Source organism: Hyla sarda, chromosome 7, assembly GCF_029499605.1.
Source record: "Hyla sarda isolate aHylSar1 chromosome 7, aHylSar1.hap1, whole genome shotgun sequence".
In the NCBI taxonomy this organism is placed as follows: Eukaryota; Metazoa; Chordata; class Amphibia; order Anura; family Hylidae; genus Hyla; species Hyla sarda.
In genome coordinates this window covers 163,927,887-163,949,093 of record NC_079195.1, presented here as the reverse complement: position 1 = coordinate 163,949,093, position 21,207 = coordinate 163,927,887, and the positions used below count along the sequence as shown (strand labels likewise).

Here is a 21,207-nt window from a genome sequence, read left to right as displayed (position 1 = left end):
CAGTATGTAATGTGTACAGTATGTGTGTGTATGATGCATGTACCGTATGTAATGTGTACAGTATGTGTGTGTATGATGTATGTATAGTATCTAATGTGTACAGTATGTGTGTGATGCATTTACAGTATGTAATGTGTACAGTATGTGTGTGTATGATTCATGTACAGTATGTAATGTGTACAGTATGTGTGTATGATGAATTTACAGTATGTAATGTGTACAGTATGTGTGTGTATGATTCATGTACAGTATGTAATGTGTACAGTATGTGTGTGTGTGATGCATGTAGAGTATGCAATGTGTACAGTATGTGTGTGTGTGATGCATGTACAGTATGCAATGTGTACAGTATGTGTGTGTATGATGCATGTACAGTATGTAATGTGTACAGTATGTGTATGATGCATGTACAGTATGTAATGTGTACAGTATGTGTGTGTATGATGCATGTACAGTATGTAATGTGTACAGTATGTGTGTGTATGATGCATGTACAGTATGTAATGTGTACAGTATGTGTATGATGCAATTACAGTATATAATGTGTACAGTGTGTGTGTATGATGCATGTACAGTATGTAATGTGTACAGTGTGTGTGTATGATGCATGTACAGTATGTAATGTGTACAGTGTGTGTGTATGATGCATGTACAGTATGTAATGTGTACAGTGTGTGTGTATGATGCATGTACAGTGTGTGTGTATGATGCATGTACAGTATGTAATGTGTACAGTTTGTGTGTATGATGCATGTACAGTATGTAATGTGTACAGTGTGTTGTGTGTGTATGAAGCATGTACAGTATGTAATGTGTACAGTGTGTTGTGTGTGTATGAAGCATGTATGTACAGTATGTGATGTGTAAAGTGTGTTGTGTGTGTATGAAGCATGCATGTACAGTATGTAATGTGTACAGTATGTTGTTTGTATGATGCATGTACAGTATGTAATGTGTACAGTATCTGTGTGTATGAAGCATGCATGTACAGTATGTAATGTGTACAGTGTGTGTGTGTGTATGATGTATGTACAGTATGTAATGTAAGTACAACAGCAAATAAAAATTTTTGTATCAATATATCAGAATAATACTTATTACACGAAGGACTCGCCGAAACGTGCGTTGGGGTGGCGTTGCTCCAGCAGACCCTGTTAGGAACTGGATGTTACAGTTTGGTATGCCTATTGTCTTCACTGTGTGCATTGTACTGTATGATAATTAGAGCATTGTTGTGCCTATATATGTGCTGTTAATGCACACATGTGTGACCATGCACCATGTTACTTTTCCTTATATAACTTGTTAATGTGGATCTGTCTGTGAGCAACGCCTTTGTCTTTCCACTTTGTGGATGCTTCTCCCTATCTGTGATTTTAAATTAATTAATTTTTAATGTATATTTAATAAAGTTATATAATTTTTACATTATAAGTGTCTCCATTCTCTTTTTCTGCTATGACAGTATGTAATGTGTACAGTGTGTGTGTATGATGCATGTACAGTATGTAATGTGTACAGTATGTGTGTGTATGATGCACGTACAGTATGTAATGTGTACAGTGTGTTGTGTATGAAGCATGCATGTACAGTATGTAATGTGTACAGTATCTGTGTGTATGAAGCATGCATGTATAGTATGTAATGTATACAGTATGGTGTGTGTGTATGATCATGCATGTACAGTATGTAATGTGTACAGTGTGTTGTGTGTGTGTATATATATAATGCATGCAGTGGCAGATCCAGGGGGGGGGGAAACGGGGCAATTGCCCCGTCCCATGCGTGCGTCCATTGGAAAGCAACGCGGAGGAGCGGAGCAGCAAACAGGACTTGCGCTGGCCAGCATGGTAAGTGACCAGCTGCACATCAGCTTCAGTGCTCCGACCACCGCTCCTCCAGTCCCGGGACTTACTGCTTTGGTGGCCGGACAAAAAGAGCAGTGGTCAGAACACTGAAGTAGGGCAGTAAACAGGCATACAGCCTCCAACCATACACTGTATGACTGGATGCTGTATGTCTGTGGGGGAACATACTACACCTAATGTGGGGGGACTATACTGCACCTAATGTGGGGTAAACTATACTGCCAACCTAATGTGGAGAACTATACTGCCAACCTAATGTGGGGTAAACTATACTGCACCTAATGTGAGGAACTATACTGCACCTAATGTGGGGGAACTATACTGCACCTAATGTGGGGAGCTATACTGCACCTAATGTGGAGAACTATACTGCACCTAATGTGGGGAACTATACTGCACCTAAAGTGGAGAACTATACTGCACCTAATGTGGGGAGAACTATACTGCACCTAATGTGGGGAGAACTATACTGCACCTAATGTGTGGAGAACTATACTGCACCTAATGTGGGGGACTATACTGCACATAATGTGGGGAGAACTATACTGCACCTAATGTGGGGGAACTGTACTGCACCTAATGTGGGGAGAACTATACTGCACCTAATGTGGGGAGAACTATACTGCACCTAATGTGGGGAGAACTATACTGCACCTAATGTGGGAACTATACTGCACCTAATGTGGAGAACTATACTGCACCTAATGTGGGGGAACTACAGCCTAATGTGGGGGAACTATACTGCACCTAATGTGGGGAACTGTACTGCACCTAATGTGGGGGAACTATACTGCACCTAATGTGGGGGAACACTGCTAGCCTAATGTGGGGAGAACTCTGCTGCACCTAATGTGGGGGGAACTCTGCTGCACCTAAAGTAGGGGGAGCTGTGCCGCACCTAACGTGGGGGGAACTGTGCCACACCTAACGTGGGGGGAACTGTGCCGCACCTAACGTGGGGGGAACTGTGCCGCACCTAACGTGGGGGGAACTGTGCCGCACCTAACATGGGGGGAACTGTGCCGCACCTAACATGGGGGGAACTGTGCTGCACATAATGTGGGGGCCTCATATCGCCGTTCGCTCACGTGCGGCTCCCAGCATTCGAGGGCCGGCGTTTCTACGTCCTGACGCCGGCCCTAGAGCGTGACGTGCGTGAACATCAAGGGGGGGGGGGGGGGGCCTCCATGTCCATTTTGCTTGGGGCCCCCAAATTCCTTCAAACGGCCCTGGCACTGACTGAGAGACTGACAAGGGAACTAATCTCTACACTGCCGCACTCCTCTGCTGTTACCACTCTATGAGGTAACAGGAAACCGTCCTTGGATCGACTGGAACACAGCCGCAGTTAATACATCTGGGTAAGTGCTGAGCGGAGCAGGAGACAACAACCGGCATGTTATTTTCTGAAAGCACGTCAGAACTTTATGTGGATACATCGAAGTGTTTGTTACGCTAATATTGGATACAAATGAGCTACAGCTGCCCTACATTACATTGCATACATACTTTGATGCATTTGTTTTTTGTTTTTTTTGGTAAACATTTATTTTTATTCCTATCTCTATATTATTCCTATTCTATTTTATATTGCAAAAGTGCACTTTAAATATTACATCATTTTATATATGTTTCATTAGAGATAAACCTTAATTATTTAATTTATTTTTGTGACTAATTATCTTAGAATAAATAAGTATACTACATGTTATTAAGTCTAGAGGAGCCTTTCCAATTTTTGTTTGTTCTATTCAAGGTATTTAGAGGGGGCACTGGACTGGGAGTAGACACTCGGCTAGTTAAGTGGGTTAGCCACTAGTTAACAAATTTTAGTCAGATTTTCTTTACTATAATTGTTGCAAAATTGTCGCAACTACGACTACGTGTTTTTTCGTGCGACAATTTGCATTACAGTCATGGAAGCCTGGGGCTTCCGTGATCATGACGTCATGCCACGCCCCCTCCATTCATGTCTATGGGAGTAGGCGTGATGGCTAGTACACAGCCATCACGCCTCCTCCCATAGACACAGGCATAGGGGATAACATGCCTAGCAATAAAGTGTACCCCTTTAAGGATTGTCTTTATTAACCCCTTAAGGACTCAGTGTTTTTCTGTTTTTGCATTTTAATTTTTTCTTCATCACCTTCTAAAAATCCTAACGCTTTCAATTTTGCACATATAATTCCATATTATGGCTTATTTTTTGCACCACCAATTCTACTTTGCAGTGACATTAGTCATTTTACCCAAAAATCCACGGCGAAACGGAAAAATTTTTTATTGTGCGACAAACTTGAAGAAAAAATTTAATTTTGTAACTTTTGGGGGCTTCCGTTTCTACGCAGTGCATTTTTCGGTAAAAATAACACCTTACCTTTATTCTGTAGGTCCATACGGTTAAAATGATACCCTACATATATAGGTTGGATATTGTCGTACTTCGGAAAAAAATCATAACTACATGCAGGAAAATTTATATGTTAAAAATTCTCATCTTCTAACCCCTATAACTTTTTTATTTTTTTCCGCGTATGGGCCGGTATGAGGACAAATTTTTTGCGCCGTGTTCTGAAGATTTATCGGTACCATTTTTGTATTGATCGGACTTTTTGATCGCTTTTTATTCATTTTTTCATGATATAAAAAGTGACCAAAAATACGCTATTTTGGACTTTGGAATTTTTTTGCGCGTGCGCCATTGACCGTGCGATTTAATTAACGATATATTTCTATAGTTCGGACATTTCCGTACGCAGCGATACCACATGTTTATTTTTATTTACACTTTTTTTTAATGGGAAAAGGGGGGTGATTCAAACTTTTATTAGGGAAGTGGTTAATTTTTTTTTCACTTTTTTTTTTGCAGTGCTATAGCTCCCATAGGGACCTATAACACTGCACACATTGATCTCTTATGCTGATCCCTGCAAAGCCATAGCTTTGCATGGATCAGCAAGATAGGGGCTCGATTGCTCAAGCCTGTAGCTCAGGCTTGGAGCAATCAATCCCCGATCGGACGCCGCGGAGACAGGTAAGGAGACCTCCACTTGCCTTCTAGCTGATCGGAACATCGCGATTTTATCGCGATGTCCCAATCAGCCCAACTGAGCTGCCGGGAAGCGTTTACTTTCACTTACAGATGCGGTGGTCAACTTTGATCGCCGCGTCTGAAGGGTTAATAGCGCACGGCACTACGATTGGTGCCGCGCGCTGTTAGCCCAGGGTCCTGGCTATGAATGGCAGCCGGGACCGACCCAGTGTGATGCGGGGTCACGGCGTGATCCTGTTTTAAAAACCGGGACCGGGCTTAGGGCGTACAGGTACGCCCTGAGTCCTTAAGAGGTTAAAGGGGTACTCCACTAGAAAACATTTTCTTTTTAAATCAACTGGTGCCAGAAAATTTAACAGATTTGTAAATTACTTCTATTAAAAAAATCTTAATCCATCCAGCACTTTTCAGCTGCTTTATGCTCCACAGGAAGTTATTTTCTTTTTGAATTCCCTTTCTGTCTGACCACAGTGCTCTCCACTGACACCTCTGTCCATGTCAGGAACTGTCCAGAGCGGGAGAGGTTTGCTATGGGGATTTGATTGTACTCTGGATAGTTCCCGACATGGACACAGGTGTCAGCAGAGAGCAGCATAAAAAAAATAAAAAAAAAGGTTTTCCAGCGGAGTACCCCTTCAAAATCTCATGTGACCAGGCCACCTTTTTCATGTTTAACATTCTCTACTTTTAGTATTATTATCCCATCTTTTAACTAATTACCTCTTTACTGGAAACACTTGAGGACATTCAGTCTTTCAGACTACTATATTTTATTGCACAATTGGATATTGGTGCAAAGTTAAGTTAACCTTGGTGTTTAATGAAAATTCTTCAAAGTTGGATGGAAAAATGAAAAAACTATTTTTTTCACTTAAATACTGGTTACCCTAAATTTTTCATTTTCACAAGGGAAAATAGGAAAAAAGCTCCCAAAATTTGTAACCCCATTTCTTCTGAGTAAGAACATACCCCAAATGTGGATGTAAAGTGCTCTGCCCCCATAGTGCCAGAACAATGGACCCCCCCACATGTGACCCCATTTTGTAAACTACACCCCTCACGTAATGTAATAAGGGGTACAGTGAGCGTTCCAAAAATCTGTCAGACATTTGTGGGGCGTAAATGCCCCACAAATGTCTGACAGATTTTTGGAACAGTGGTCTGTGAAAATGAAAAATTGTATTTTTCATTTGCACAGCCCACTGTTCCAAAGATCTGTCATATGCCAGTGGGGTGTAAATACTCACTGCACCCCTTATTAATTTCTGTGAGGGGTGTAGTTTCCAAAATGGGGTCACATGTGGGGGGTCCATTGTAAAGGGGACTTTGTAAATGCACATGGCCCCTGACTTCCATTCCAAACAAATTCTCTCTCTAAAAGCTCAATGGCGGTCCTTCTTTTCTGAGCATTGTAGTGCGCCAGCAGAGCACTTGACGTCCACACATGGGGTATTTCCATCCTCAGAAAAAATGTTTTTTTTCCTTCATTTATACATCCAACTTTAACATAAAGTCATCAAACACCTGTGAGGTGTTAAGGCTCACTGTACCCCTTGTTACATTCCTTGAGGGGTGTAGTTTCAAAAATAGTATGCCATGTGTTTTTTTTTTTTTTTTGCTGTTCTGGTCACCATAGGGGCTTCCTAAATGCGACATGACCCCCAAAAACCATTTCAGCAAAATTTGCTTTCCAAAAGCCAAATGTGACTCCTTCTCTTCTGAGAATTGTTGTTTGCCTGCAGAGCCTTTTTGGTCCTAACATGGGGTATTTCCATACTCAGATGAGATGGGGTTACAAATTTTGTGGGGCATTTTCTTCCATTACCCCTTGTAAAAATTCAAAAACTGGGTCTACAAGAACATGTGAGTGTAAAAAATGAAGATTTAGAATTTTCTCCTTCAGGGTTAACACGCTTACTGAATGTCATTTTGAATACTTTGAGGGGTGCAGTTTTTATAACGGGTAATTTGTGGGGTATTTCTAATATGAAAACTGAACTGGTCCCTGAGAAATTCAGATTTTGAAAATTTTGTGAAAAATTGGAAAATTGATGCTAAACTTTGAAGCCCTCTGATTTCTTCCAAAAGTAAAAACATGTCAACTTTATGATGCAATCATAAAGAAGACATATTGTATATAGAGGTGCACCGAAATGGAAATTTCAGAACCGAAACGAAACCAAAATAAAAAAAAATGTCCGGCCGAAACCGATACCGAAAATGACTTCTCCCCGTCTTCTGGTAAAATGCAGCGCTCCGCTCATTAGATTAGATTCCCCCACATTAGATTGCCAGCTCCCCCACATTAGGTCGGGAGTTCCCCCACATTAGGTCGGGAGTTCCCCCACATTAGTAGGCAGCTCCCCCACAATAGTAGGCAGCTCCCCCAAAATAGTAGGCAGCTCCACCGCAACAGTAGGCAGGTTCCCAAATTAGGTCAGCATTTCCCCCACAATAGTAGGCAGGTTCCCCACAATAGTAGGCAGCTCCCCCCAACAATAGTAGGCAGTTCCCACACAATATTAGGCAGCTCCCCCCAACAATATTAGGCAGCTCCCCCCACATTTTTAGGCAGCTCCTCCCACATTTTTAGGCAGCTCCCCCCCACATTAGGTCAGCAGTTCCCCCACAATAGTAGGCAGGTTCCCCACAATAGTAGGCAGGTTCCCCACAATAGTAGGCAGCTCCCCCACATTAGGTCAGCATTTCCCCCACAATAGTAGGCAGCTCCCCCCCAACAATAGTAGGCAGTTCCCACACAATATTAGGCAGCTTCCCCCAACAATATTAGGCAGCTCCCCCCACATTTGTAGGCAGCTCCCCCCCACATTAGGTCAGCAGTTCCCCCACAATAGTAGGCAGGGTCCCCACAATAGTAGGCAGGTTCCCCACAATAGTAGGCAGTTCCCCCACAATATTAGGCAGCTCCCCCCACATTTGTAGGCAGCTCCCCCCCCCCCACAATATTAGGCAGCTCCCCCCAACAATATTAGGCAGCTCCCCCCAACAATATTAGGCAGCTCCCCCCAACAATATCAGGCAGCTCCCCCCAACAATATTAGGCAGCCCCCCCCCACAATATTAGGCAGCTCCCCCCCCACAATATCAGGCAGCTCCCCCCAACAATATTAGGCAGCTCCCCCCCACAATATTAGGCAGCTCCTCCCCCCCCAATATTAGGCAGCTCTCCCCACATTTGTAGGCAGCTCCCCCCCCACATTAGGTCAGAAGTTCCCCCCCACCCCACAGACATACAGCTTCCAGCCATATACAGTGTATGGCTGGAGGCTGTATGTCTGTACTGCTGCCCCCACAGTGTTCCGGTCACCGCTCCTCCGGCCCGGGGTCACATCTACTGCTATGGCCTATGGACCATAGCAGTAGGTGCCGGGACCGGGGGAGCGGTTACCGGAACACTGAAGAAGATGACACGGTCACTTACCAGGCCCCGGCCGGCGTGCGTTCTCCCGCGACGATCCTGCGGTCCTCCTGCGTCTCTATGGTTGTACGCACGGGACGTCGTGCATACGACCATAGAGGCGGAGAAGCGAAGGACCGAAGGAGGATCGCAGGAGGACGCCGGGGAATTGTGAGTGACCGCCGGACATCCTTATGTCCTGAAAAGATTTTTCGGGACACAGGGATGTCCGGGATAGGATTAGGAATACTTCTTTTTATGTGCCCGGGCCGGCTCCTGTGTGTGGCTGCAGGCGGGGGCCGACCAGAGCATATAAAAACTAATACTGTGTACTAAAAACCAGGGGGCCTCCAGCTGTTGTGAAACTACAACTCCCAGCATGCCCGGACAGACTTTGCCGGTCCGGGCATGCTGGGAGTTGTAGTTTCACAACAGCTGGAGGCCCCCTGGTTTTTAGTACACAGTATTAGTTTTTATATGCACTGGCCGGCCCCCGCCTGCAGCCACACACAGGAGCCGGCCCGGGCACATAAAAAGAAGTATTCCTAATCCTATCCCGGAGAGCGCAACCCCCCCCCCCCCACCCCAGATGTTGCGGCCGCCCCCCCCCCCCTGCACCCCCCACGAGTGCCTCTGCCATTGGCAGTGTTTGTAACTTGTGCTGTGGGCGGGCAGGGGAGGTGGTCATTATCGGCACTTTTTTAGTTGTTTCGACATTTTGCCGAAATAGCTATTTTCGGCCGATATGTATCGGCCGCCGATATATCGGTGCATCCCTAATTGTATATGTCAATCAATAGATCATTTATTTGGAATGTCTATTTTCCTTACAATCAGAGAGCTTCAAAGTAAAAAAAAATGCAAAATGTTCAATTGTTCATAACATTTTGGAATTTTTCACCAGGAAATTATGCAAGTATCGACAAAAATTTACCACTAACATAGTTACATAGTTAGTACGGTCGAAAAAAGACATATGTCCATCAAGTTCAACCAGGGAATTAAGGGGTAGGGGTGTGGCGCGATATTGGGGAAGGGATGGGATTTTATATTTCTTCAGTAGAATATGTCACGAAAAAACAATCTTGTAATCAGAATGAAAAGTAAAAGCATCCCAGAGTTATTAATGCTTAAAGTGACAGTGGTCAGATGTGCAAAAAACGCTCTGGTCCTTAAGGTGAAAATGGGCTTGGTCCTTTCAGGGGTTACATTTTGAAGGCTAATTACCTTCCCTGTACTTGGTAGTATTAACGTGTAACAATTTAACTGACACTATTAAAAGGTAATTTTTTTTAACCATGATTCTCTCAGTGATAGGTAGGTGCTTAATTCACATCATGGCCCTCATAGAGTGTAGTTTTATTTGTGGGGGGTTTTCTCATTATTTACAAATTTTCCCTACATTTAGCTTGTTGTGTTTTTTTTTGTTTTTTTTTACAAATGCTCTGAACTGGTGGGAACTTTGATGAGATTTTATAAAACTGTTCAGGACAAACCCCATTTTCAGCGACCACGCTTCTTCTTTCTGGTGAAGTGTTAGTAGATTTTTGGGGAATTTTTTATAGAATTATTTGAGAATTTTGTGGCACAAAACCAGTAGCTCAGGAGTGAAATGTGGCTTTATATATTCCTTTATGTATCTCCAGTTGTTGGCAACTCATAATTTTGTTGTGCCAAAGAGGCACTAGGGAGGTGATAACTTTCTACTACAGTAGAGTTTGGGAGTCACTGTCTGTTACCACTAGGGTTAGAACCATATCTTTAGGTCAAAATTTTAATAGACTTGTCTTTTTAATACTGTATCCATAGCCCCAAACATATTACAGAAGAGTGATGTTTTGTGAGGTTTTCCCATCTGAATGCCTTTTTTTTCTCACTCTATTGGCTTTTTATACAGGTAAAAACTGAATGGATTGCAGGGAAACTCCACAAATTTCCACATAAAAATCCACGCTCATTTCAATGGGAGATGTTAAATGAAAATAGTTTTCTGAAAACTTTCATTTTTCCATATAGTAAAATAAGTGAAATGGCATTTTTCCACAGGGTTCTGCTGTGAAGCTTCCACAGATATTCAATAAGAGCTTTAACCTCTTTGTGATCACCTGAGCTCATTAACTGTGAGCGATGGCTGCCCATCAGCAGCCGGGTGATGCAGTAAATGACCAACATTTGCGGTGGATTCTGTACTGATTTTGATGTGATTTTTTAAGCAGTTTTTCCTGTGTGAACATGCCTAGGAAAACATGGAATGCAGAACTGTACAAAGCAACAGGACAACATTTAGGTGTACATTTTCTGGACCTATTTCTAACAACTATAGACAGCTGGAAACAAAGGTTATGCTTCCTGTGCCTATACCCGAACCATCAAATATGTCAGTCCACGCTTTTCAGTTTTATATGGGTCAAATGTTGCCACTGTATTCTTTGGTTGGTTACTTTGGTCAGGGGACCTCGGAGAAATTGATAAGTACTATCTACTTTCAAAAAATGTACTAAGGTTGAGAAAGTATGGATACCCTCCTCTGGTTCTCTTCCCCTCTCTTGGTTGTCGCCCTTGCTTGGACCTATGTCCTTTACACATACTGTCTGGGCTTCTTCTAACAGAGGCTTTGGGTTATCCTCCCCTAGATCGCCCTTGAAAAAATTTAAATGTTATGGATCTTGGAGAATGTGAGGAGGAAAAAATTGTGAGCTGGGTCATGAAGGGGTTAAACACAGCCTGTGTGAACATGCCCTTGGAAAACCTGGACTGCAGAAGTTTGTGAAGCAACTAGACAACATTAAGGGATACGTTTAAAAAAAATTTAAATTAAGAATTTAATGTTAGAAAACTAAACATATAAAGGTATCTGTTTGTCCCTTTAATTCTTACTGTTCTTTATGTGTAGTTACCTTGATAATAGATTACATTAATCAGCAGCATCTTAAAGTCAGGAAGTTGCTTGAATACTTTTGTGATAAGTTGGTTTGTTTTGGTAGAAACCCAACTATTAATTTGTTTCAGGCTCATATTTTTTTCTCTCTTCAATTGTGTCCCTTTGGATCCATAAAATCTTTCTGATAGCCTGGTAAATTCTTCTTTTAAAGAAATATCTAGGAAGAGACATTATGCATAAATGCTATTGTTTTCTAACAAAAAGAACAATAAAAGACCACAAAATATCTAATGAAACATTTGCCAAAACTTGAATTTAATTATACCCACTTTCCTTTTTATGACTAGGTACTGGTGTTTGTGTCACGATGCCGGCTGGCAGGTAGTGGATCCTCTGTGCCAGAGAGGGATTGGCGTGGACCGTGCTAGTGGACCGGTTCTAAGCCACTACTGGTTTTCACCAGAGCCCGCCGCAAAGCGGGATGGTCTTGCTGCGGCGGTAGTGACCAGGTCGTATCCACTAGCAACGGCTCACCTCTCTGGCTGCTGAAGATAGGCGCGGTACAAGGGAGTAGGCAAAAGCAAGGTCGGACGTAGCAGAAGGTCGGGGCAGGCAGCAAGGATCGTAGTCAGGGGCAACGGCAGAAGGTCTGGAAACACAGGCAAGGAACACACAAGGAACGCTTTCACTGGCACTAAGGCAACAAGATCCGGCGAGGGAGTGAAGGGGAAGTGAGGTGATATAGGGAAGTGCACAGGTGTAAACACTAATTGGAACCACTGCGCCAATCAGCGGCGCAGTGGCCCTTTAAATCGCAGAGACCCGGCACGCGCGCGCCCTAGGGAGCGGGGCCGCGCGCGCCGGGACAGAACAGACGGAGAGCGAGTTAGGTAGGGGAGCCGGGGTGCGCATCGCGAGCGGGCGCTACCCGCATCGCGAATCGCATCCCGGCTGGCAGCGGAATCGCAGCGCCCCGGGTCAGAGGACGTGACCGGAGCGCTGCCGCGGGGAGAGTGAAGCGAGCGCTCCGGGGAGGAGCGGGGACCCGGAGCGCTCGGCGTAACAGTACCCCCCCCCTTGGGTCTCCCCCTCTTCTTAGAGCCTGAGAACCTGAGGAGCAGACTTTTGTCTAGGATGTTGTCCTCAGGTTCCCAGGATCTCTCTTCAGGACCACAACCCTCCCAGTCCACTAAAAAAAAAATTCTCCCTCTGACCTTTTTGGCAGCTAAAATTTCTTTGACCGAGAAGATGTCCGAGGAGCCGGAAACAGGAGTGGGAGGAACAGACTTGGGAGAAAAACGGTTGAGGATGAGTGGTTTGAGAAGAGAGACGTGAAAGGCATTAGGGATACGAAGAGAGGGAGGAAGAAGAAGTTTATAAGAAACAGGATTAATTTGACACAAAACTTTGAAAGGACCAAGATAGCGTGGTCCCAACTTGTAGCTAGGGACACGGAAGCGGACATATTTAGCGGAGAGCCATACCTTGTCTCCAGGGGAAAAAACGGGGGGAGCTCTTCTTTTCTTATCCGCGAACTTCTTCATGCGTGATGAAGCCTGTAAGAGAGAATTTTGGGTCTCTCTCCATATGGTGGAAAGGTCACGAGAAATTTCATCCACAGCGGGCAGACCAGAGGGCAAGGGAGTACGGAGGGGGGGAAGAGGGTGACGGCCGTACACCACGAAAAATGGGGATTTGGAGGAAGACTCGGAGACCCTGAAGTTATACGAGAATTCGGCCCATGGGAGGAGATCTGCCCAGTCATCCTGGCGGGAGGAAACAAAATGTCGCAAATAATCACCCAAGATCTGGTTAATCCTTTCTACTTGTCCATTGGACTGGGGATGATATGCAGAAGAAAAATTTAATTTAATCTTGAGTTGTTTACAGAGAGCCCTCCAGAATTTAGACACGAATTGGACGCCTCTATCCGAGACAATCTGCGTAGGCAATCCGTGAAGACGAAAAATGTGTACAAAAAATTGTTTAGCCAACTGAGGCGCAGAAGGAAGACCAGGAAGAGGGATGAAATGTGCCATTTTGGAGAATCGATCAACGACCACCCAAATAACAGTGTTGCCACGGGAAGGGGGTAAATCAGTAATAAAATCCATACCAATCAGAGACCAAGGCTGTTCGGGGACAGGCAGAGGATGAAGAAAACCAGCGGGCTTCTGGCGAGGAGTCTTATCCCGGGCACAGATAGTGCAGGCTCGCACAAAGTCCACAACATCCGTCTCCAGAGTCGGCCACCAATAGAAGCGGGAGATGAGTTGCACAGATTTCTTGATACCCGCATGACCTGCGAGATGGGAGGAGTGACCCCATTTGAGGATTCCGAGGCGTTGGCGAGGAGAAACAAAGGTCTTTCCTGGAGGAGTCTGCCTGATGGAGGCAGGAGAAGTGGAGATCAGGCAGTCAGGTGGAATGATGTGTTGCGGAGAGAGTTCAACTTCTGAGGCATCCGAGGAACGAGAGAGAGCATCGGCCCTAATGTTCTTATCGGCAGGACGAAAGTGAATCTCAAAATTAAATCGGGCAAAGAACAGAGACCACCGGGCCTGGCGAGGATTCAGCCGTTGGGCAGACTGGAGGTAGGAGAGGTTCTTGTGGTCGGTGTAGATAATAACAGGAGAACTTGATCCCTCCAGCAGATGCCTCCATTCCTCAAGTGCTAATTTAATGGCTAGAAGCTCTCGATCCCCGATGGAGTAGTTCCTCTCCGCTGGAGAGAAGGTCCTAGAGAAAAAACCACAAGTGACAGCATGCCCGGAAGAATTTTTTTGTAGAAGAACAGCTCCAGCTCCCACTGAGGAGGCATCAACCTCCAATAGGAAGGGTTTGGAAGGGTCAGGTCTGGAGAGGACGGGAGCCGAAGAAAAGGCAGACTTGAGTCGTTTAAAGGCGTCTTCTGCTTGAGGAGGCCAGGACTTGGGATCAGCATTTTTTTTGGTTAAAGCCACGATAGGAGCCACAATGGTAGAAAAATGTGGAATAAATTGCCTGTAATAATTGGCGAACCCCAAAAAGCGTTGGATGGCACGGAGTCCGGAGGGGCGTGGCCAATCTAAGACGGCAGAGAGTTTGTCTGGATCCATCTGTAGTCCCAGGCCAGAGACCAAATATCCTAGAAAAGGAAGAGATTGGCATTCAAACAGACATTTCTCAATTTTGGCATAGAGTTGGTTGTCACAAAGTCTCTGAAGAACCATACGGACATGCTGGCGGTGTTCTTCTAGATTGGCAGAAAAAATTAGGATATCGTCCAGATATACAACAACACAGGAGTATAACAGATCACGAAAAATTTCATTGACAAAGTCTTGGAAGACGGCAGGGGCGTTGCACAGTCCAAAGGGCATGACCAGATACTCAAAGTGTCCATCTCTGGTGTTAAATGCCGTTTTCCACTCGTCCCCCTCTCTGATGCGGATGAGGTTATAGGCGCCTCTTAAGTCCAATTTAGTGAAGATGTGGGCACCTTGGAGGCGATCAAAGAGTTCAGAGATGAGGGGTAAGGGGTAGCGGTTCTTAACCGTGATTTTATTAAGACCGCGGTAGTCAATGCAAGGACGTAGGGAGCCATCCTTTTTGGACACAAAGAAAAATCCGGCTCCGGCAGGAGAGGAGGATTTACGGATAAAGCCCTTTTTTAGATTCTCCTGGACGTATTCGGACATGGCAAGAGTCTCTGGGGCAGAGAGAGGATAAATTCTGCCCCGGGGTGGAGTAGTGCCCGGGAGGAGGTCGATAGGGCAATCATAAGGCCTGTGAGGAGGTAGAGTCTCAGCTTGTTTTTTGCAGAAAACATCCGCGAAGTCCATATAGGCCTTAGGGAGACCGGTTACTGGAGGAACCACAGAGTTACGGCAAGGGTTACTGGGAACCGGTTTTAGACAGTTCTTGGAACAAGAGGACCCCCAACTCTTGATCTCCCCAGTGGACCAATCCAGGGTAGGGGAATGAAGTTGAAGCCAGGGAAGTCCAAGAAGAATTTCCGAGGTGCAATTGGGGAGGACCAAAAGTTCAATCCTCTCATGATGAGATCCGATGCTCATAAGAAGGGGCTCCGTGCGGAAACGTATGGTACAGTCCAATCTTTCATTATTTACACAATTGATGTAGAGGGGTCTGGCGAGACTGGTCACCGGGATGTTGAACCTGTTGACGAGAGAGGCCAAAATAAAATTTCCTGCAGATCCAGAGTTCAAGAAGGCCACTGTAGAGAAGGAGAAGGCAGAGGCAGACATCCGCACAGGCACAGTAAGACGTGGAGAAGCTGAGTAGACATCAAGGACTGTCTCACCTTTGTGCGGAGTCAGCGTACGTCTTTCCAGGCGGGGAGGACGGATAGGACAATCTCTCAGGAAGTGTTCGGTACTAGCACAGTACAGGCAGAGGTTCTCCATACGGCGTCGTGTCCTCTCTTGAGGTGTCAGGCGAGACCGGTCGACCTGCATAGCCTCCACGGCGGGAGGCACAGGAACAGATTGCAGGGGACCAGAGGAGAGAGGAGCCGAGGAGAAGAAACGCCTCGTGCGAACAGAGTCCATATCTTGGCGGAGTTCCTGACGCCTTTCGGAAAAACGCATGTCAATGCGAGTGGCTAGGTGAATAAGTTCATGTAGATTAGCAGGAATTTCTCGTGCGGCCAGAACATCTTTAATGTTGCTGGATAGGCCTTTTTTGAAGGTCGCGCAGAGGGCCTCATTATTCCAGGACAATTCTGAAGCAAGAGTACGGAATTGTACGGCATACTCGCCAACGGAAGAATTACCCTGGACCAGGTTCAACAGGGCAGTCTCAGCAGAAGAGGCTCGGGCAGGTTCCTCAAAGACACTTCGGATTTCCGAGAAGAAGGAGTGTACAGAGGCAGTGACGGGGTCATTGCGGTCCCAGAGCGGTGTGGCCCATGACAGGGCTTTTCCGGACAGAAGGCTGACTACGAAAGCCACCTTAGACCTTTCAGTGGGAAACAGGTCCGACATCATCTCCAGATGCAGGGAACATTGGGAAAGAAAGCCACGGCAAAACTTAGAGTCCCCATCAAATTTATCCGGCAAGGATAAGCGTATCCCAGGGGCGGCCACTCGCTGCGGAGGAGGTGCAGGAGCTGGCGGAGGAGATGACTGCTGAAGCTGTGGTAGTAACTGTTGTAGCATAACGGTCAGTTGAGACAGCTGTTGGCCTTGTTGCGCTATCTGTTGTGACTGCTGGGCGACCACCGTGGTGAGGTCAGCGACAACTGGCAGAGGAACTTCAGCGGGATCCATGGCCGGATCTACTGTCACGATGCCGGCTGGCAGGTAGTGGATCCTCTGTGCCAGAGAGGGATTGGCGTGGACCGTGCTAGTGGACCGGTTCTAAGCCACTACTGGTTTTCACCAGAGCCCGCCGCAAAGCGGGATGGTCTTGCTGCGGCGGTAGTGACCAGGTCGTATCCACTAGCAACGGCTCACCTCTCTGGCTGCTGAAGATAGGCGCGGTACAAGGGAGTAGGCAAAAGCAAGGTCGGACGTAGCAGAAGGTCGGGGCAGGCAGCAAGGATCGTAGTCAGGGGCAACGGCAGAAGGTCTGGAAACACAGGCAAGGAACACATAAGGAACGCTTTCACTGGCACTAAGGCAACAAGATCCGGCGAGGGAGTGAAGGGGAAGTGAGGTGATATAGGGAAGTGCACAGGTGTAAACACTAATTGGAACCACTGCGCCAATCAGCGGCGCAGTGGCCCTTTAAATCGCAGAGACCCGGCGCGCGCGCGCCCTAGGGAGCGGGGCCGCGCGCGCCGGGACAGAACAGACGGAGAGCGAGTTAGGTAGGGGAGCCGGGGTGCGCATCGCGAGCGGGCGCTACCCGCATCGCGAATCGCATCCCGGCTGGCAGCGGAATCGCAGCGCCCCGGGTCAGAGGACGTGACCGGAGCGCTGCCGCGGGGAGAGTGAAGCGAGCGCTCCGGGGAGGAGCGGGGACCCGGAGCGCTCGGCGTAACAGTACCCCCCCCCTTGGGTCTCCCCCTCTTCTTAGAGCCTGAGAACCTGAGGAGCAGACTTTTGTCTAGGATGTTGTCCTCAGGTTCCCAGGATCTCTCTTCAGGACCACAACCCTCCCAGTCCACTAAAAAAAAATTTCTCCCTCTGACCTTTTTGGCAGCTAAAATTTCTTTGACCGAGAAGATGTCCGAGGAGCCGGAAACAGGAGTGGGAGGAACAGACTTGGGAGAAAAACGGTTGAGGATGAGTGGTTTGAGAAGAGAGACGTGAAAGGCATTAGGGATACGAAGAGAGGGAGGAAGAAGAAGTTTATAAGAGACAGGATTAATTTGACACAAAACTTTGAAAGGACCAAGATAGCGTGGTCCCAACTTGTAGCTAGGGACACGGAAGCGGACATATTTAGCGGAGAGCCATACCTTGTCTCCAGGGGAAAAAACGGGGGGAGCTCTTCTTTTCTTATCCGCGAACTTCTTCATGCGTGATGAAGCCTGTAAGAGAGAATTTTGGGTCTCTCTCCATATGGTGGAAAGGTCACGAGAAATTTCATCCACAGCGGGCAGACCAGAGGGCAAGGGAGTAGGGAGGGGGGGAAGAGGGTGACGGCCGTACACCACGAAAAATGGGGATTTGGAGGAAGACTCGGAGACCCTGAAGTTATACGAGAATTCGGCCCATGGGAGGAGATCTGCCCAGTCATCCTGGCGGGAGGAAACAAAATGTCGCAAATAATCACCCAAGATCTGGTTAATCCTTTCTACTTGTCCATTGGACTGGGGATGATATGCAGAAGAAAAATTTAATTTAATCTTGAGTTGTTTACAGAGAGCCCTCCAGAATTTAGACACGAATTGGACGCCTCTATCCGAGACAATCTGCGTAGGCAATCCGTGAAGACGAAAAATGTGTACAAAAAATTGTTTAGCCAACTGAGGCGCAGAAGGAAGACCAGGAAGAGGGATGAAATGTGCCATTTTGGAGAATCGATCAACGACCACCCAAATAACAGTGTTGCCACGGGAAGGGGGTAAATCAGTAATAAAATCCATACCAATCAGAGACCAAGGCTGTTCGGGGACAGGCAGAGGATGAAGAAAACCAGCGGGCTTCTGGCGAGGAGTCTTATCCCGGGCACAGATAGTGCAGGCTCGCACAAAGTCCACAACATCCGTCTCCAGAGTCGGCCACCAATAGAAGCGGGAGATGAGTTGCACAGATTTCTTGATACCCGCATGACCTGCGAGATGGGAGGAGTGACCCCATTTGAGGATTCCGAGGCGTTGGCGAGGAGAAACAAAGGTCTTTCCTGGAGGAGTCTGCCTGATGGAGGCAGGAGAAGTGGAGATCAGGCAGTCAGGTGGAATGATGTGTTGCGGAGAGAGTTCAACTTCTGAGGCATCCGAGGAACGAGAGAGAGCATCGGCCCTAATGTTCTTATCGGCAGGACGAAAGTGAATCTCAAAATTAAATCGGGCAAAGAACAGAGACCACCGGGCCTGGCGAGGATTCAGCCGTTGGGCAGACTGGAGGTAGGAGAGGTTCTTGTGGTCGGTGTAGATAATAACAGGAGAACTTGATCCCTCCAGCAGATGCCTCCATTCCTCAAGTGCTAATTTAATGGCTAGAAGCTCTCGATCCCCGATGGAGTAGTTCCTCTCCGCTGGAGAGAAGGTCCTAGAGAAAAAACCACAAGTGACAGCATGCCCGGAAGAATTTTTTTGTAGAAGAACAGCTCCAGCTCCCACTGAGGAGGCATCAACCTCCAATAGGAAGGGTTTGGAAGGGTCAGGTCTGGAGAGGACGGGAGCCGAAGAAAAGGCAGACTTGAGTCGTTTAAAGGCGTCTTCTGCTTGAGGAGGCCAGGACTTGGGATCAGCATTTTTTTTGGTTAAAGCCACGATAGGAGCCACAATGGTAGAAAAATGTGGAATAAATTGCCTGTAATAATTGGCGAACCCCAAAAAGCGTTGGATGGCACGGAGTCCGGAGGGGCGTGGCCAATCTAAGACGGCAGAGAGTTTGTCTGGATCCATCTGTAGTCCCAGGCCAGAGACCAAATATCCTAGAAAAGGAAGAGATTGGCATTCAAACAGACATTTCTCAATTTTGGCATAGAGTTGGTTGTCACGAAGTCTCTGAAGAACCATACGGACATGCTGGCGGTGTTCTTCTAGATTGGCAGAAAAAATTAGGATATCGTCCAGATATACAACAACACAGGAGTATAACAGATCACGAAAAATTTCATTGACAAAGTCTTGGAAGACGGCAGGGGCGTTGCACAGTCCAAAGGGCATGACCAGATACTCAAAGTGTCCATCTCTGGTGTTAAATGCCGTTTTCCACTCGTCCCCCTCTCTGATGCGGATGAGGTTATAGGCGCCTCTTAAGTCCAATTTAGTGAAGATGTGGGCACCTTGGAGGCGATCAAAGAGTTCAGAGATGAGGGGTAAGGGGTAGCGGTTCTTAACCGTGATTTTATTAAGACCGCGGTAGTCAATGCAAGGACGTAGGGAGCCATCCTTTTTGGACACAAAGAAAAATCCGGCTCCGGCAGGAGAGGAGGATTTACGGATAAAGCCCTTTTTTAGATTCTCCTGGACGTATTCGGACATGGCAAGAGTCTCTGGGGCAGAGAGAGGATAAATTCTGCCCCGGGGTGGAGTAGTGCCCGGGAGGAGGTCGATAGGGCAATCATAAGGCCTGTGAGGAGGTAGAGTCTCAGCTTGTTTTTTGCAGAAAACATCCGCGAAGTCCATATAGGCCTTAGGGAGACCGGTTACTGGAGGAACCACAGAGTTACGGCAAGGGTTACTGGGAACCGGTTTTAGACAGTTCTTGGAACAAGAGGACCCCCAACTCTTGATCTCCCCAGTGGACCAATCCAGGGTAGGGGAATGAAGTTGAAGCCAGGGAAGTCCAAGAAGAATTTCCGAGGTGCAATTGGGGAGGACCAAAAGTTCAATCCTCTCATGATGAGATCCGATGCTCATAAGAAGGGGCTCCGTGCGGAAACGTATGGTACAGTCCAATCTTTCATTATTTACACAATTGATGTAGAGGGGTCTGGCGAGACTGGTCACCGGGATGTTGAACCTGTTGACGAGAGAGGCCAAAATAAAATTTCCTGCAGATCCAGAGTCCAAGAAGGCCACTGTAGAGAAGGAGAAGGCAGAGGCAGACATCCGCACAGGCACAGTAAGACGTGGAGAAGCTGAGTAGACATCAAGGACTGTCTCACCTTTGTGCGGAGTCAGCGTACGTCTTTCCAGGCGGGGAGGACGGATAGGACAATCTCTCAGGAAGTGTTCGGTACTAGCACAGTACAGGCAGAGGTTCTCCATACGGCGTCGTGTCCTCTCTTGAGGTGTCAGGCGAGACCGGTCGACCTGCATAGCCTCCACGGCGGGAGGCACAGGAACAGATTGCAGGGGACCAGAGGAGAGAGGAGCCGAGGAGAAGAAACGCCTCGTGCGAACAGAGTCCATATCTTGGCGGAGTTCCTGACGCCTTTCGGAAAAACGCATGTCAATGCGAGTGGCTAGGTGAATAAGTTCATGTAGATTAGCAGGAATTTCTCGTGCGGCCAGAACATCTTTAATGTTGCTGGATAGGCCTTTTTTGAAGGTCGCGCAGAGGGCCTCATTATTCCAGGACAATTCTGAAGCAAGAGTACGGAATTGTACGGCATACTCGCCAACGGAAGAATTACCCTGGACCAGGTTCAACAGGGCAGTCTCAGCAGAAGAGGCTCGGGCAGGTTCCTCAAAGACACTTCGGATTTCCGAGAAGAAGGAGTGTACAGAGGCAGTGACGGGGTCATTGCGGTCCCAGAGCGGTGTGGCCCATGACAGGGCTTTTCCGGACAGAAGGCTGACTACGAAAGCCACCTTAGACCTTTCAGTGGGAAACAGGTCCGACATCATCTCCAGATGCAGGGAACATTGGGAAAGAAAGCCACGGCAAAACTTAGAGTCCCCATCAAATTTATCCGGCAA

General features: G+C 46.9%; 1 protein-coding gene across 1 annotated transcript in view; it reads right to left on the bottom strand.

Moving 5' to 3' along the window:
* The window catches only part of SERPING1 (serpin family G member 1), a 138,764-nt gene that overhangs the window by 70,438 nt on the left and 47,119 nt on the right, over positions 1-21,207 (bottom strand). The window contains exon 5 of the mRNA XM_056531176.1: positions 11,236-11,436. Within this exon, the coding sequence (XP_056387151.1) occupies positions 11,236-11,436 (201 nt within the window). The remainder of the gene's footprint in view (positions 1-11,235; positions 11,437-21,207) is intronic.